Source organism: Cupressus sempervirens, chromosome 10 (genome assembly GCF_028749045.1).
Source record: "Cupressus sempervirens isolate cs-2001-9-10 chromosome 10, ASM2874904v1, whole genome shotgun sequence".
Lineage (NCBI taxonomy): Eukaryota > Viridiplantae > Streptophyta > Pinopsida > Cupressales > Cupressaceae > Cupressus > Cupressus sempervirens.
Window position 1 is genome coordinate 782,761,261 of NC_143127.1, and position 17,005 is coordinate 782,778,265.

The window sequence follows — 17,005 nt, forward strand, 5'->3', positions numbered from 1 at the left end:
CTATTTCAGAAAACTGGCACCAAACTGAAGATGAGTTCGGGCTATCACCCACAAACTGATGGTCAAACTGAAATTGTCAATAAATGCTTGGAAACTTATCTTCGTTGCTTCACTTCCGAACAGCAACATCAGTGGGCCAAGTGGCTCCCTTTAGCTGAATGGTGGTACAATACCTCTTACCACACTGCCTCTAAAATGACTCCATATGAAGCAGTCTATGGTCAGGCACCTCCAGTGCTCCTTCCCTACACTCCCAACAGCTCACCAGTCCAGGCAGTTGACATAGTTCTCCGCAGCAGGGATCAGATTCTTCGTACCTTACAGGATAATCTTCACATGGCCCGTAATCGGATGAAACAGCAAGCAGATTAACACCGTTCTGAGCGCTCATTTCAAGTTGGGGATATGGTTTATCTTCGTCTACAGCCATACAAACAATCCTCCCTAAAGCTGAAAGGGCGTCATAAGCTGGCCCCAAAATTTTATGGGCCTTATAAGGTTCTGCAGAAGATTGGTTCAGTTGCTTATAAACTGGAACTTCCTCCTTCTTCCCGCATTCATCCAGTCTTTCATGTTTCTTGTCTAAAGAAAGTTCTGGGTACCACTGTCAGAGCACAAACTACTCTCCCTGAAATGGATACGGAAGGATCCATTATCCTGGAGCCGGTGGCAATCATTGACCAGCGCACTTGCCAGCTTCGCTCTCGCTCCATCTCTGAGGTCTTGATTCAGTGGCATGGCATGCAACCAGAGGATGCTACCTGGGAACCCGTTCTTCAGATTCAACAACAATTTCCACACCTTAAGCTTTGAGGACAAAGCTTTTTTCTAAGGGAGAGGGGATGTTAGGAACCTATGTGTTCCTTCTGTTTATTTTGTTAGAGTAGTGTTGTTGGACGCATATGCTTTGTAAGTCGTCCCGTGAGTATATTTTATTATCCCACATGCATAGGTAGTATTACTTTTCTAGATCGTACCCAGTATATAAGAATAGGTTGAGGCCCTTGATGGGCACGGACGAATTTATTGTATTGAGCTTGCTCAAAGGAGGTTACCCCCTCGAAGTGGCCTGCGATCAGTAGATTCATTCTGAGTTCTGCTATCACTTTGTATTCTGTTATTTCGAGCATTCTCACGATATTGCTATAAGGAGGTTCTTCACAAATTCCATGTCTATTAGAGAGGAATACTAATCTAATTTTCAATAGGAGAATAAGTACTAGACATGTGAAATTGAAGTATCCTACATTAGACATTAGAAATAAATTATTCTAAAATTGAAATAGTACAAAGTACCTATAGTGGAGCCAGGATGCCATAAAACATTTATGTTCTTCACACACTAAACTTTCTCTACATTTAATTGATCAACATGAAATTAGATATGCTATGCGAGGGGTAATAAAAGAGTGCAAGAGTGTGATTCTCCAAGATTAAGAGCAAAAACATAGCAACATCCCTATTATCGAGGCATCAATGATAGAGATGAGGGTAGCAAGAAGAGAAAGACATTTGATCTAGCACCAATAGTATACATATATCTTCAAACCATGGGAAATGCATCATCTTTAAAGGAACTAGTAAATCTCTCAGATTGCTTCCTTGTATAGAATGTCTATGCCTAATCTTTGCACTTTGACTTAAAAATAAATTGAAGTGTTCCATAAGGAAGAATCTAACCCAAGACCATTTGAAGTTAAAATAAAGAAATAAAAAATTAAATAAAGACACAATTAAAAACCAAATGATGCTAGTTGAAGAGGGGCCCAAAGCCATGTGTCTATAACATGCCACAAGTTGTGCCAAACACATGTGACAAAACGTCTAGTGACAAAATGACATGACCCTTTAGAATTTTAAAATTTTATCTATATAGAATTCAAATAGATAGCTTGTATGTGCACGTGTGAATATAACATACTAACTTAATATCTATTCATAGAAAAACATTTTTATTTGCAACTTTTGTGTTTTTTTTTAACAAATGAATTGTACAAAAGTTTTTTTTTTTTTTTTCAGATCTTTCTATAATATGAAATTTAGAATTATTTGCTAACATTTATATCCTTTAATAATGGTATACAAAGTCATTTTTGCACAGTTAGTGACTAACAATTTTCCCATTATAGAAAAACCAAAAATAATGTAAACAATTCAATGAACATCGTCAAATTCTTAAAGGTTGATAATTAATCAATAAAGTGATATTTTAGATTTTAGAAATTTAAAATTATGACATCAAAATAAATAATTAAAAATAATGTATTATTTTGAATCAAGCATGACATTATTAAACAATCTTTGCTTCTAAGATTTTAAAATTTATTTAAGTGATTTTTTAAAAAATTGCATAAAGATTTTCTAAGATCTCTCAATAAAACTATTTATTATAGACATAGTATATTGGGAAATTTTAATTCCAATGATAGGTTGTGGTCAGAAATTAATAACGAAAACTATATAAATAATCTATATTGATGACAAATTGGCAATGAAAATCTGTCCCAAAACAAAGTGAGACACTTTACACATACACTCATAATTGGATGGTCAAGATGCATTTTTTGGATGACTTATAACTAACATTGAGGTTGGTAAACAATAGAGAGTGATGTTTTGGAAAGAGAAATACTTCCCATGTTCAATATCCATTGCCATGACACAATGACCTATTTGATTGAATTGGTAATTATCAGTTCTACCAGTTCTTTTCAATTTATTTTTAATACATACAAAATGGTATTTATCATATTTTCTTCTCTTCAAAAAATATTTTAATATTTTACTATTCCTTCATAAGGTGGGACTCTAGCTCTACAATGCTCTTGCTTATTAATGGTTAGTTCGAAAATATTTATTGTGTTAGTAAAAGAATTCTTATTTTTGGAAAGAACAATATTAATTCATTTATGAAACTTTTAATTGGCTAAAATTAGTAGAATTTTTTTAGTAAATATTTAATTTCATTAATAAAAATATATATTCTTGGGCAATCTCCACTTTGATGTCCCAATCAATTATTAATTTTTTTTGTTTGTTATATTCAAATAAAAATGATTGAGAATCATGCTTGTATCGAAAACAAACTAATTATATTTTTTGAAAAAATATATTTACTTTGAACATTAAAAAATATATTAGTATATAAATCTATAAATTTCATAAATTGATGAATTGATAAATGTTTCTAAATAATTTCTAGGTATATAATATTGCTTATGACTAATTTGCATATATTTTGTGTCATTTTTTATAATTATAAAATTAGTTTTGAATAATTTCTATATATGACTCCTTTAAAATTAGTACAAAAAATAAGTTCATTATTAAAATTTTCTTTAACAATTCTCTTCACACAATGATCATTTAAGTCTTTCATTATCTTATGTAATTCCCAACAAATACATATGCAAAAGCTTATAACACAATGGTAATTTATGAATTCCTTATGTGTGAGGTCTTGGATTCAAATATACCAATGCTTAACATACAATAATAATTAATTCAAAGAAATAATAATAACTAATCCAAAGCTTTTGCCAATCTTATAAAAAATATTTTAAAAATTAAAAAATTAATTAACAACAATAAGGAGAACATTTTCCAAGTGACAGAATAATTCTCTACAACACGGTATTTAGATTAAAAAATACTTTCGATCCACCATCACTGTAGTACTAAACTTAAATGCAATTTTGATTACATATATATGATATTGAAACTTCAACTTTTGCAACAAAGTTGTAGTAGAAATGGTTCCCCGGGAGAATATGTCTAGTGCAATCAAAAGCAAAACAAAGCTATTTGAAATCAATGCACACTCAAAACCATTCAATAGATAAGAACATCTACAGTTATGTATAGTTAGTCAGCCTTGAGTATACTTTCTGCAATCCTACGAGACTACATCGTTAAGATTCAAAGTATGTTAACAAGTCATCATTCATGATTCACATCATTTTGTAAGTAGACGGTGCTAATATTTTTTTTTCAATGTTTTAGATAGTACTTTAGTTTTTAATTCTCTTTTATAATAATAATAATTGATCTTTAAGTGTGATTTTAGATATTGATGTAAAAAAAGGTTAACACAATCTAATCTAATATAACAAGAAACAACATGGTAAGTCAAAGGGATCTCATAGTTTAACTCACTCGATCTTGATTGCTTGCTTTGAGTAGCACAAACTATGAGTTTAACTTTTGATTTATATGTCATAAGGATCACAAAGTTTAACTCACTCATCTTGATTGCTACCTTAAGTAATGAACTATGAGATCAACTTTTGATTCACTTGCAGTATCGATGAGAGTATGTTACAGAACATGTGAGAGATTTGAGGAATTGTGCTATAAGAAACTAAGCTTCAAATTAGTAGATTAAACTCTGAATTCCTCTTCTTAATTTGAAGCAAACAAATATTAAAAATTATGAAAGTTTGGTACCATCAAACACCATTCCTTATAATACCTTCATCTCGCGAAAGATTTTATATCCACTGATATTTGTGTTGGAATAAGTCAAAACTGAATCATTAATTATGTGACAATGAGTTTTAGTTGTAAATAACCACTAAAGTAGATTTTTCCTCCAACTCTTAGTTAGTTGTCATTCCTTTGTAGTTTATTGTCAGTTAGCTTATCAGATTGATAGGAAAGCAATTTGTCTCAAAAATTGTATAAATGAGTATCATTCAACCAATAAAATGAATATATTGAAGATAGGAAAGGGTGTAGTAGATGTTACATGGATACTCAATAGTCTGATATGCAAACAGATTGAAGAAACAATACCTCATTAGTGTTATGAGATACACATGTTGATTGGTGTCCAATAGTTACAAAGATCTGAAAATTTGGAAGCTTGACGTCATACCTTTACAAGGGTTATGAGGCATTTCATGTGCAAACAGTGTTTAGTGGTGTTTAGAAGCTTGGATGATAGCTACAAGACCATACCAGTAGTTAGGAGCAACTTGAAGAAGCCTTATGGGTCTATATTTTCAAAGATTAACTTCTATACAAATATACTATTTTAGTTTATGTTTCTAGTGTGTTTAATTCCTAATTTGTAGAATGTAGATATGGTAATAGACCATCTTGATTTAGTTATTGTTATTGCTTAATGAGAACCTTGGAATAAGTCAAAACTGAATCATCAAACATATGACAATAAATTTGAGTTGTAAAGAATGATTAAGTAGATATGTCCCCCATTTCTTAATTAGCTGTCATTCCTCTGTAGTTTGTTGCCAATTAGTTTACTAGATAGTTTATCATATTTATACAAAAGAAATTTAGCTCCAGACTTATATAAATGAATACCATTTGATCAAATGTCTCACTTCCCTCTTTTGCATTTCTGTATATTTGAATTTCTAATTATTCTTGCATATTCTCTGCACCAACATATAACAGCATGGTAAGCATCTGGATCTATGTGGTTTGTCTCATTGAGATTTCTCAATATTATGACAAAATTCTAATCTACCAGTGTCATACAAATTCTATGTCCGAACAGGTGTGTTTTTAGTCATCCTAAGGTCAAAAACAACAGCAACAAGAATGTTTCTTATGATACTTGTAACTCAAAATACACGAGATGGTTATATGGGTAGAATGAATTTCAGCCATTTTATTATTATCAACATTGTTTTTACAATATTTTTTCTTTGTTGTAGATAACGTCCTACCCAAAATTGTGTGAAACATTTCCTGTGCACCTTTTTGATGGCATGCCAAAATAGTAAATGGATTCACACTAACGCAAAGCAAAAATTATGATGGTACATGCATTGTTGGAATATTAATTGCAGATGGTCATTTCTCCCTGGAGTTAAACGCCCACCTACCACCTGACGACTAGCAGAACAGATAGAAACATAAATGCAGTAGGTGAGTTTTCAAATTCAGAAATGAGGGGAAAACATTTTGCAAGTATAACAAAAGGAATGATCTGATTCATTCGACTAGTAGACATAGAGACATTAGAATGAAGGTGAAGAAGAGAAGATTAGAGAGTTGTAGAGAGAAGAGAAGTGATCAGCAGATCCAATTGGCAGAGTGCAGAGAAAAGGAAGTTCATTTCGTGCTTGTAGTTGCACATTTTTCTTCTCTGGTTATTTTATAAGTTTATTATTTGTTTGATTCAACCTGTTGAAGCAGTGATTGCTCCAGGCATTGTAGTATGCAGCCATTAGAGCTATAAGTTTGAAGTTTTATCAGTTTAAAGTTTAGGCTTATTATAGGGTTTTCTGTTTGAACCCGAATGCTCCCAAATTTTGTAATGGTTTAACCAAGTTGAATAGAAAGCAAGCAAGCATACTTTAATCCATTTGCCTCCTTCTATTCATTACATTTGATAAGTTTATTCTTGAGTATTTCAAAATTTGGGTCTCTATTTTTAATGGTGAAATTATTCATATCATAAGTCTACACTCAGTATTGTCTTTGGTAGAAGTCATTCTCTGCAATGGCTACCAAGTTCACTCGGTGCCTTCTTCTACCGAGCTTCACCCTCCTGTGGCTATTGAGTTCACTCGGCATCTACACTACTGAGCTCACTCGGTATCTAGTGTCTACTGAGTTCTTCTTTTATCGAGTTTCTTGCTCTTTCATTTATCGAGATCACTCGGTAAACTCTCCTGCCACTTGGTTTCTTTGGCTACCGAGCTAATACTATCACTCGGTAATAGTTGTTGCCGAGCAGATTTTTAGGTTTAAGGTTGTGATTTTTGAAGTTGTATTTATATTTCTCATGTGGTATCAAAGCTTTGGGGCTCCACATCCACAGTGAGTTAGGGAAAAAAAATTTTAGGGATATTTATCATGGTAGGAGATGCAAGAAAGATATGGCAGCAGCCACCATCATTCAATGGACAAAATTATGATACATGGGCAAAGAAAATGAAAACCATTATAGTTGCAAATGATTTGTGGGAGTTTGTAGTTAATGGGTTCAATGATGTGATAGACCCAACTCTGTATGCTACCCTTACAAATGCATAGAAGACTCATTTGAAAGAGTCAAGGAGGAAGGATGCTAAGGCATTAAGTTTGATTGAAGCAGCAATGACAGAGATAGTATTCCCAAAGATTGCAGCAAAAAATTATGCAAAGGAAGCTTGGGATATAATTGAGATGAACTTTAAGGGGACTGATAAAGTTTGCACAGTAAAGCTACAGAATATAAGGAGGGAGTTTGAGAACCTTCAGATGAAGGAAAATGAATCAGTTGCAGACTTTAGTTCAAGGACCTCCAATGTGATTAACCAACTAAAGTCAAATGGAGAAGACTATCAAGAGCAGAGGATAGTGGAAAAGATATTGAGGAGTTTACCTCATAAATATGTCAATTTGGTCATGATCATAGAAGAGGCAAAAGACCTTACTATTTTGACAATGGATGAGTTAATGGGTACACTACAAACCCATGAGCATAGGATCAATAGATCTACTTCTTCATCTTCCCAAGAGAAATAATTCAAGACTCAAAAAAATTCAAGAGGAAGGGGGAGAGGAAGAAATGGCTCAAGAAAAAACTCCAGAGGTAGAGGCCGAGGTAATGGAGGACAAAGAAATGCTACATCAAAAAGCTCAGGAAGAGCAGATGGAGCAAGTAGCTCACAAAATACCTCAAGAGGAGGTAAGAAAAACTACAACTCAAATAAGAGTAATTTAGAATGCTAATACTATCATAAATATGGGCATTATGCAAATGAATGCTGGAAGAAGAAAAATGATCAGTCAGGACAAGCAAATGTCGTTGATGTGAACATGGGAAGTGGAAAGAATGCCACCACCTTCATCATGTGTAATGTTGGTGAAGAAGGAAGCCCTGAGGTTTGGTACCTTGATAGTGGATGTAGCAACCACATGAGTGGTAATGAAACCTTGTTTTCATTCATTGACAAGAGTTTCAAATCTTAGATTAAAATGGGTAACAATGGAACCCCACCAGTTGTGGGCAAAGGATCTATTATGGTCTGCACCAAGAAAGGTGAGAAGAAGGAAATATAAAATGTGTATTTCACCCCTGGTATGAAGCAAAATTTGATGAGCATTGGTCAGCTCATTCAAAATAGATACAAAGTGCTGATGGAGAATGACAGGTGTATCATTCAAGAAAAAGATGGGAGCAAGAACTTACTTGCAGCAGTTCAAATGACAAAGAATAGAATATTTCCCTTAAGGATAGAGACATGTTTCTCATCTCAAGTTGGTGTTGCACCTCCCACACAATCAGCTCTAAGGAGTGTGATTGAAGACCCATCACGGCTATGGCACCTTAGGTATGGTCACCTTGGCTATGCTGGTTTAAATTTATTGTCAAATAAAAGAATGGTAGAAAGTTTGCCACGCATAGGAAATTCATGTGACAAGTGTGAGGCTTGTATTTTGGGTAAGCAACATAGGCTTCCCTTTAATTCTGGAAATTCTAGGAGGGCTAGATATCCATTAGAGTTAGTGCATACTGACCTAGTTGGTCCTATGCAAGTTACTTCCATTGGGGGGAGTACTTACTTCATGACATTTATTGATGATTTCAGTCGTAGGACATGGGTGTATTTCTTAAAGAACAAATCTGAAGCATTTGATAAATTTGTAGAATTTAAAGCCCAGGCTGAAAGAGAATGTGGACACTGTACCAAGGTCCTAAGATCAGATAGAGGAGGGGAGTATACCTCCAATTCTTTTGTAAATTTTTGTAGGAAACATGGTATAAAAAAAGAGCTCATAGCCAGCTATACACCACAGCAGAATGGAGTGGCTGAAAGAAAGAACAAAACAATTGTTGAAATGGCAAGGAGCATGATGAAAGAGAAAGGTCTCCCCACTAAATTTTGGAGAGAGGCTATGGCAACAGTAGTTTACCTAATTAATAGGTGTCCTACAAAGGTAGTTCGTGATAGAATTCCAATGGAAGCATGGTCACAAGGAAGATGGACAGTTGAACACCTAAGGGTATTTGGATGTGTTGCATATGCACATGTGCCTAAAGAGAAAAGGCAGAAATTTGATGACATAGGTGTGAAATGCATTTTCACAGGGTATAGCCCAGAATCAAAGGCATACAAATTGTATGACCCATTGAACAACAAGATGATGCTTTCAAGAGATGTGGAATTTATTGAAAATCAGTCTTGGTATGGTTCAATTGATGAGTCACCGAGCACATCAAGTAAAGTTCCAATTATAAGTGAAGAGGATGATGATGAACATCAAGAAGAAGGAGCAGATAGAAGAAGAGGCAAGCAACATCAGTCATTACCGAGCTCCTCTAAGCATGACCGAGTGTCAGTGCCAAGTAGTAGCAGCGAAGATTCTGATCCCACACTCTCCTCCCTATTACCAAGAAAGACCAAGAGTCTTAGGGAGATATACCAAGATGAAAGGTATGAAGATTAAGATGAGAGTGTTAATTTTTCATTATTTTCTCATAGTAATCCAATTTATTTTGAAGAAGCTATTAAGGAGAAGAAATGGTGTAAGGCCATGGATGAGGAGATAGATGCTATAGAAAGGAATGAGACATGGCAGCTAACTAAATTGCCTCCCAAGAAGCAAGTGATTGGAGTGAAATAGGTGTACAAGACCAAATGCAATGCTAAAGGCAAAATTAATAGGCATAAAGCAAGGCTGGTAGTCAAGGGCTACAAACAGCAATATGGCAAAGATTATGATGAGACATATGCCCCGGTTGCAAGAATGGAAACCATGCATGTTGTCATAGCAATTGCAGCTCAGCACAAATAGAAGGTATTTCAAATGGATGTGAAGTCCGCCTTCCTTAATGGTGTATTGAAGGAAGAAGTATATGTGGAGCAGCCACCTAGTTATGAAGTTACAAGTGAAGAACACAAAGTATATAGATTGAAGAGAGCTCTTTATGGGCTCAAGCAAGCTCCAAGGGCATGGTACAGTAGGATTGACTCATATTTGATGAGAAATGGCTTTAGCAAAAGCAATGGTGAGCCCACTCTCTACATCAAGGAAACAAATGGTAATGTGTTGATTGTTGTCTTGTATGTAGATGATTTGATTTTTTCTAGTAATGACAAGGCTCTAGTTGGTGAATTCAAAGAGACCATGAAAAATGAATTTGAGATGACAAACCTAAGTCTCTTAAAATATTTTCTAGGCATAGAAATAAAACAAATGCACGATGGCATCTTTATCTCTCAAGAAAAGTATGCAGGGTAGATCTTGGAGAGATTTAAAATGCAGAACAGCAAGGCAGCCCCCACACCAACAGTAGTAGGTCTGAAGTTGATCAAAGAAGACTCTAGCAAGACAGTGGATCCAACACTATACAAGAGTATGGTTGGAAGTTTAATGTATTTGACTGCAACTCGGCCAGACCTAATGCATGCAATAAGTTTGATTTCTAGATTTATGGAAACACCAAAGGATTCCCATTGGCAAGCGGGAAAGAGGATCTTAAGATATGTGACAGGTACCAAGGGATTTGGAATTTTGTATACTACAAATAATGATTTCAAGTTGGTGGGTTATACTAATAGTGATTGGGCTGGAAGTATAGATGATAGGAAGAGCACTTTCGGATACATGTTTCATATGGGATTGGGTGCAATTTCATGGGCATCCAAGAAGCAACCTATTGTTGCTCAATCTACAGCAAAGGCTAAATACATAGCAGCAAATGTAGCAGCATGTCAAGCTATTTGGTTAAGGAGGATCTTGACAGATTTGAATGAAAGGCAAGAGGATGGAACCACAATTTATTGTGACAACATCTCATCAATTGCATTGTCCAAGAATCCAATCTTCCATGGGAGAAGCAAACACATAGAGATCAGATATCACTTCATCAGAGAGTTGGTGGAGAATGGGGATATCAAAATTGAATATTGTAAGTTTGAGCAGCAACTAGCAGACATTTTTACTAAGCCATTAGGCATTGGAAGTTTTGTACACCTAAGAGAGTGTCTTGGTGTAGCTGATGTGGATCAGTAGTGATCTTTGTTTGTTTGGCTCGGGACAAAGGGCGAGTGTTGGAATATTTATTGCAGATGGTCATTTCTCCCTAGACCCAAATTCTCGCCTACCACCTGATGACCAACAGAACAGATAGAAATATAAATGTGGTGGGTGAGTTTTCAAATTCAGAAATGGGGGGAAAACATTTTGCAAGTATAACAAAAGTAATGATCTGATTCATTCGACTAGTAGACAAAGAGACATTAGAGTGAAGGTGAAGAAGAGCAGATCAGAGAGTTGTAGAGAGAAGAGAAGTGATCATTAGATCCAATCATCAAAGTGCAGAGAAAAGGAAGTTCATTTCGTGCCTACAGTTGCACGTGTTTCTTCTCTGGTTATTCTGTAAGTTTATTATTTGTTTGATTCGACCTGTTGAACCAATGAATTCTCTAGACATTGTAGTATGCAGCCATTAGAGTTGTAAGTTTGAAGCTTAAAGTTTGAAGTTTTATCAGTTTAAAGTTTAGGGTTATTTTAGGGTTTTCTGGTTGAAGTCGAATGCTCCCAAATTTTGTAATGGTTTAACCAAGTTGAATAGAAAGCAAGCAGACATACTTGAATCCATTTGCCTCATTCTATTCATTTCATTTGATAAGTTTATTGTTGAGTATTTCAAGCTTTGGGTCTCTGGTTTTAATGGTGAAATTATTCATATCATAAGTCTGCACTCGGTATTGTCTTTGGTAGAAGTCATTCTCTGCAGTGGCTACCGAGTTCACTCGGTGCCTTCTTCTACCGAGCTTCACCCTCCTGTGGCTACCAAGTTTACTCGGCATCCACACTACTGAGCTCACTCAGTATTCAGTGTATATCGAGTTCTTCTTTTACCGAGTTGCTTGCTCTTTCATTTACCGAGATCACTCGGTAAACTCTCTTGCCACTTGGTTTCTTTGGCTACCGAGTTAATACTGTCACTCGATAATAGTTGTTGCTGAGCAGATTTTTTAGGTTTAGGGTTGTGAGTTTTGAAGTTGTATTTATATTTCTCACATGCATGACTTGGCTAAATCATGATGGTACTACAAGAATAATAATAGTAGAATGGCTCTAATTTCAGCAGTAAACCAGATCTTACGAATGCATTTGTAGCATTGACTATCCAAGATAAAACCTAGGTTATTTTCTTCAATAGTCTATTAGACAGAGTCTACATATATACCAACTTTATAAAATGATGCATAATTAGTAATAGTCTCGTTAGAGTGGGGTTGCAGTTATATCAAAAGATCAACCTATCAATGTGCAAGATACAATCATTTAACTTATTTCTAACAATCTCTCCCTTAGTGTTACCAGTGGGTCTGATGATTCAAAACTATGAGCACGCACTGATACCACATTTTAGAATGAGATTGTCATTGCACCAAAAGACCGATTCATCAATGCCTGACACAAATTCCCAACAAGTCTTTTATGTGAAATCCCAAAGAGATGTAAACTGATCATCTTGCTCCTCTTCTCCAGAGATGTGGTTGTGAAAGAGAAGAGAAGATCCAGTTGGCACTCCATCTGCCATGTTCATTAGCAAGGTTGGCCAGTCCAGCCGTGAATACACCGCCTCCTTTTTATCATCAATCCTTACAAAATCACTGGATTCAGCTTCATTAGAGGAGTTTTGTAGTGGAAGATCTGAGTCTAGGAAATCATTGTTGTCATCATCAATGTTGTTCGTGGAGAATAGATGAGGCAGTTGTTCTTCTTGTGGTTGTTGAGAACAGGAATATGCAGATTGGAAGGCGGCAACCTGAATGTCTTTCGCTGAGGAAGTTGCGGGGTGAGGAAGAGATTGAACCGATTCAGGAAAATTGAAAGTGGCAGACTCTCCTCTTAAGGCAAATGCAGCTACATCACGTGCAATGGCAGCCATCTCTAGTGCGGGAAATGAGCCCAACCATATCCTCGTCTTCTTCATTGGCTCTCTTATTTCAGACACCCACTGTGCCCCCTTCCTCTTTCTAACACCTATATAGATTGGATGTTTTGTTCCCCTCCTATCTGAAGTTATACCTTCATTTCCCATCACTAATAAGGGGAACGAATCAGCTAGCACAAGTTCTTACTAAACCAGAGCTGAGTTTCCCAATAAATAATTTGCAGTAACTTTGACCCAGCTTCCTTGTTAAGCTAAGTTTTATGAATGCACACAATTGAATAGGGCAAACATTTTTTCTATATATGATATAATTTTATGGGCTATTTTGCAATAATCTCAAACCACTGATCTAAACAGATGCGGCTTACCAATGAATATCTCAAACACAAAGCTCGTTAATATTGTGCTAAAAAAATTCCTACTAAAGAGTGTGAAAATATATTGATATCTAGAAATGAGCTTTCAAAGAACAATAATTAAAAAACATATCCCCACCGTGAGGGAATTTCTCAAACATGTAACTAAAAAAGTACAACTCAAACCAATATTAAATGTTGATAAAGGTGATTCTATATGATGTAAAGATTTATACAAGAACAATTTCACAAGCATATTATTTCGTTCATGAAACTTGGGAATGGGGAAATGGTGATCACCACCACTGTTCTTGGGTGGACAATGTGATTAGCACTCAAATCCGTACTATCATAGTACAGCGGTGAAATAATTGAGAGAAACTATTGCATCATAGTACTGACAGCTAAAATCGAACTCAGGCTATATTAAATCAGACCAAGGTTGAAGACTGCCGGCCAAGTTTGTGAAGTCCAACCACCACGTAGACAATAACTTTTCGTTTTCCTATTGTTTTATTTGTTCGCTTGCTTTGTAGGTTTTGTCTACATATTTTGGGAAATGTTTCATCTGTAAGGTTTACAAAGACTTCATGTATCTACAATCGAGTCTATACATACCCTGCTTTTCTCCGAATCAAACCATTATTTGGTGAGCCATGTATTTTTAAATTTTTTATTTCTCTATGTCGATAGATATTTGCTTTGTCTACTTTCTACATATAAATTCTCTTCGTCCACTTTCCATACTAGCGCTTGCACTGGATAAGGTGCAATGGTATAGCCCATTGTATTGTATTTTTGGAGAGCTCGTCAAAGCATATCAACTATAATTCTGAGTTGGAGCTCGAAGATATCTTTTCAAATATAGGCTTGACACTGTGGAACTATAGAGAATATTTTCCGAGCAAATGATTCCAAACTAAAATTAAAATATCAAATTTAGGAACACTTGTAGTTTCGGACTTTTCACAATATTTCAATGTGTTATACCAATTTTTTTCACTTTTTTCGTGTACTATTCCTATTGAGATGTTTACTAGAAAGGCTAAGCATTTTCTTTTCTTATGACACGTCTCTCTTAAATATTGAAATTGTGCATATTTCATAGTTTGAAAACACCTTACATTAAATTTTAGACAGTACCTACAAGTTCTTCTAGTAAGAGATTTTTTGGGTGCCTACTCATAGAAAATAAATGTTTTTTAAGCTTTTACATTTGCATTATAAGACATTTCTATTGAAATAAAGTACAATTTAATACAATTTTGACCATTTTTTTAGTGTAATGCTCCTTCAAAGAGTCTTTTGTCCCAAATGACATTAGTCATCAATACTTTTCCTTATGTCGTTGGTTGATCCCTTTCTTTAAAGATGCCTCAAGAGTACTCTATATAAGCTAACAATCTACTATGTAGGTAGTAAGTAGAATTTATCCAGTAGAACCTAACATACAATTTTGGAGGAACTTAACAACTAGTTAATATGTAACTACATTTTTAAGCATACAAATATTTGATTGTAGCTGCAACTTCCAAATACAATTTTCATTGGTTATCTCTTGATTGGACATGAAGTCCTTGCTAAAGTAGTTAGTAGGTAGGAGAAGGTCAATCATCTCTTGGATGCATTTTTTCGAAATGTGATTATTTATGAACAACAATGAATGGTTGTAATTTAGTTATTTTAGTTGAATCATGAGGATGATAGTATTTGCATCATTTATTTTTATTTTAATTAGGTCAACATTATCTTTATGATTTTGAGAAACTCAATTGCATATTTAGAAACTTTGAGTCAAAATTAACTTATAATTTAGTTTTTTTAATAATTACATAAATAGAAAATTATATTATCAAAGGGTTGTACCTCAATCAATTACTTACTATTGGTACAACATGAAATATTAAAAGATATTTACCAAGATTCAAATCTTAGATAGTAGTTGTAGACTAAGCTAATTTAATATCTAAATAATTCCATTACTTTTATTTTTAAAATATTTTATAATATTAAAATATATTTAATAGTTTCCCATATTATTTGAAATTATTTAAAAGAAGAAAAGAAGGAATACATAATTTGAGAATATTTCAAGAGATAAATAAAGGAAATGCATGATGTGAAAATATATAAAGAGATACACAAAGATAATTCAATTGGCTCTTACTTTAAATCATATATATTTTTTTAAAATACCTTAAAAGAATAATAGTTCTACTATTCTTTTGTGTTGAATACAATAAGTACCTATCCAACTTAAATTGCTTTTTTATTTTTTTTAAACATGCTTTTTGTTCCAAAAGATTGCATAGAGCTAGGAATGATAACTCATATGATACACACAATATCGGGATGGATAAGTTTGGATTAAAGAGACACAATGGCTTACAAATGATCCTTACCATATGGAATTGATGATTCAAAATGAAACATAGCATCACTTTTGCAGCCAAAAGGAGGAGGCAAGGGTAAGAAAATAACAAACATAACGCAATGTGTTTGTGGCTGAAACTGGGAGAAAATAGTCAAAAAATTATTTTCACTTCATCTGCATGAGACTTTTATGGAGGCATGTTGCCCCAATGTAAAATCCTATCGGCTAATTATGTAGATATACTAGAGATTATGGACATCAAGAGGGTTGTTGAGAATATGGAGTGATTCTAGCTAGAAGTTGTTGAATTTCTTAATATTTTAAATTAGTGTCTATTTGGGCCTGTGTTCTTTTTATTTAATTTCCTAGCTTTCTCCTTTTCAATTTGAGTTTGTCATTTTGTATGCTTTTGTTTGTTCTATTGTCAACATTTTATATTTTGTTATTTTTCTAGAAAGTTGTTTCATTTATATATCTAATGTAATCATGTTGTAAAGGGTTTCATGTCCCTTCAAAACCTAAATTTTCTAATCTAAAACTAGATAAAATCTAAATTCATATAATCACGAGAAATGGTAAAATAAATATTAGTATTTCAAATGTACTGATTTTAGCTAAAGCTAGAACATTTTTATTTGAGGCATTATTTTTGATGTATGTATAAAGTTCCTAAAAGAGGGGGGCTGACCTCATGGTATAGAGGGCTCGAGACCAATGGAAGTTACACCCCTTCTATCTAACCAATCACTTTTCTAGACAAATAAAACATCAAAAACATCTTAAAGTTTAAATCCCTAGTATTAAAATTCAAAACACTAGTATCCACTTTACTACCCCTAAAATTAATACTATGCCAAAAAAAGAACCAACAACTGATATTATAAATGGTACTTATAACACAATTAATATCCATAGTAATAAAAATTGCCACCAAGGACACAAAGTTCATAGTTAAACATAACATTAAAAAAATTAAAGTAATAAAAAGCACTAGGGCTAGCTCCCCTCCTTGTCCTCTAGGTCCTCCTCCTTGTTTTCACTAGGATCCTCCATGGCTAGTTTCTTAGCCTCCTCCTTAACAGGTTTTTTCTCGATGAGTCTTCATCCAATCGTCCTCTAGGAAGCTATAGAGGGAGCAAGTGATCTCACCATCTTTTGCCTCATCCTTCTCATCCTTTTGCACCTATAGAAAATAAAGATTTATGGCCGCTGGGTGGATGACTTTAGTAGAGAATTCCACTAAGGTGTTAACCTTTCAACAAAAGGCTTCCTAATTATCAAATAGATCAGGCATCAAATTCTCCTATCTAACAAACTAGGTTTTACTCTAATCCTTCCCATGGCTATTTCATCCCTTCTTCCCTCCACTCTTAGTAGCATCCTTTCTTGGGGATGTGATAT

At 34.4% G+C, this 17,005-nt stretch overlaps 1 protein-coding gene across 1 annotated transcript; it reads right to left on the minus strand.

The window, feature by feature from the left end:
- Positions 1–12,412: 12,412 nt before the first annotated feature.
- On the minus strand, positions 12,413–13,021 carry LOC149536220 (dehydration-responsive element-binding protein 1A-like). Its single transcript, XM_089806250.1, has one exon. The coding sequence runs from the start codon at positions 13,019–13,021 to the stop codon at positions 12,413–12,415; it is 609 nt and encodes a 202-aa protein (XP_089662376.1).
- Positions 13,022–17,005: the final 3,984 nt, after the last annotated feature.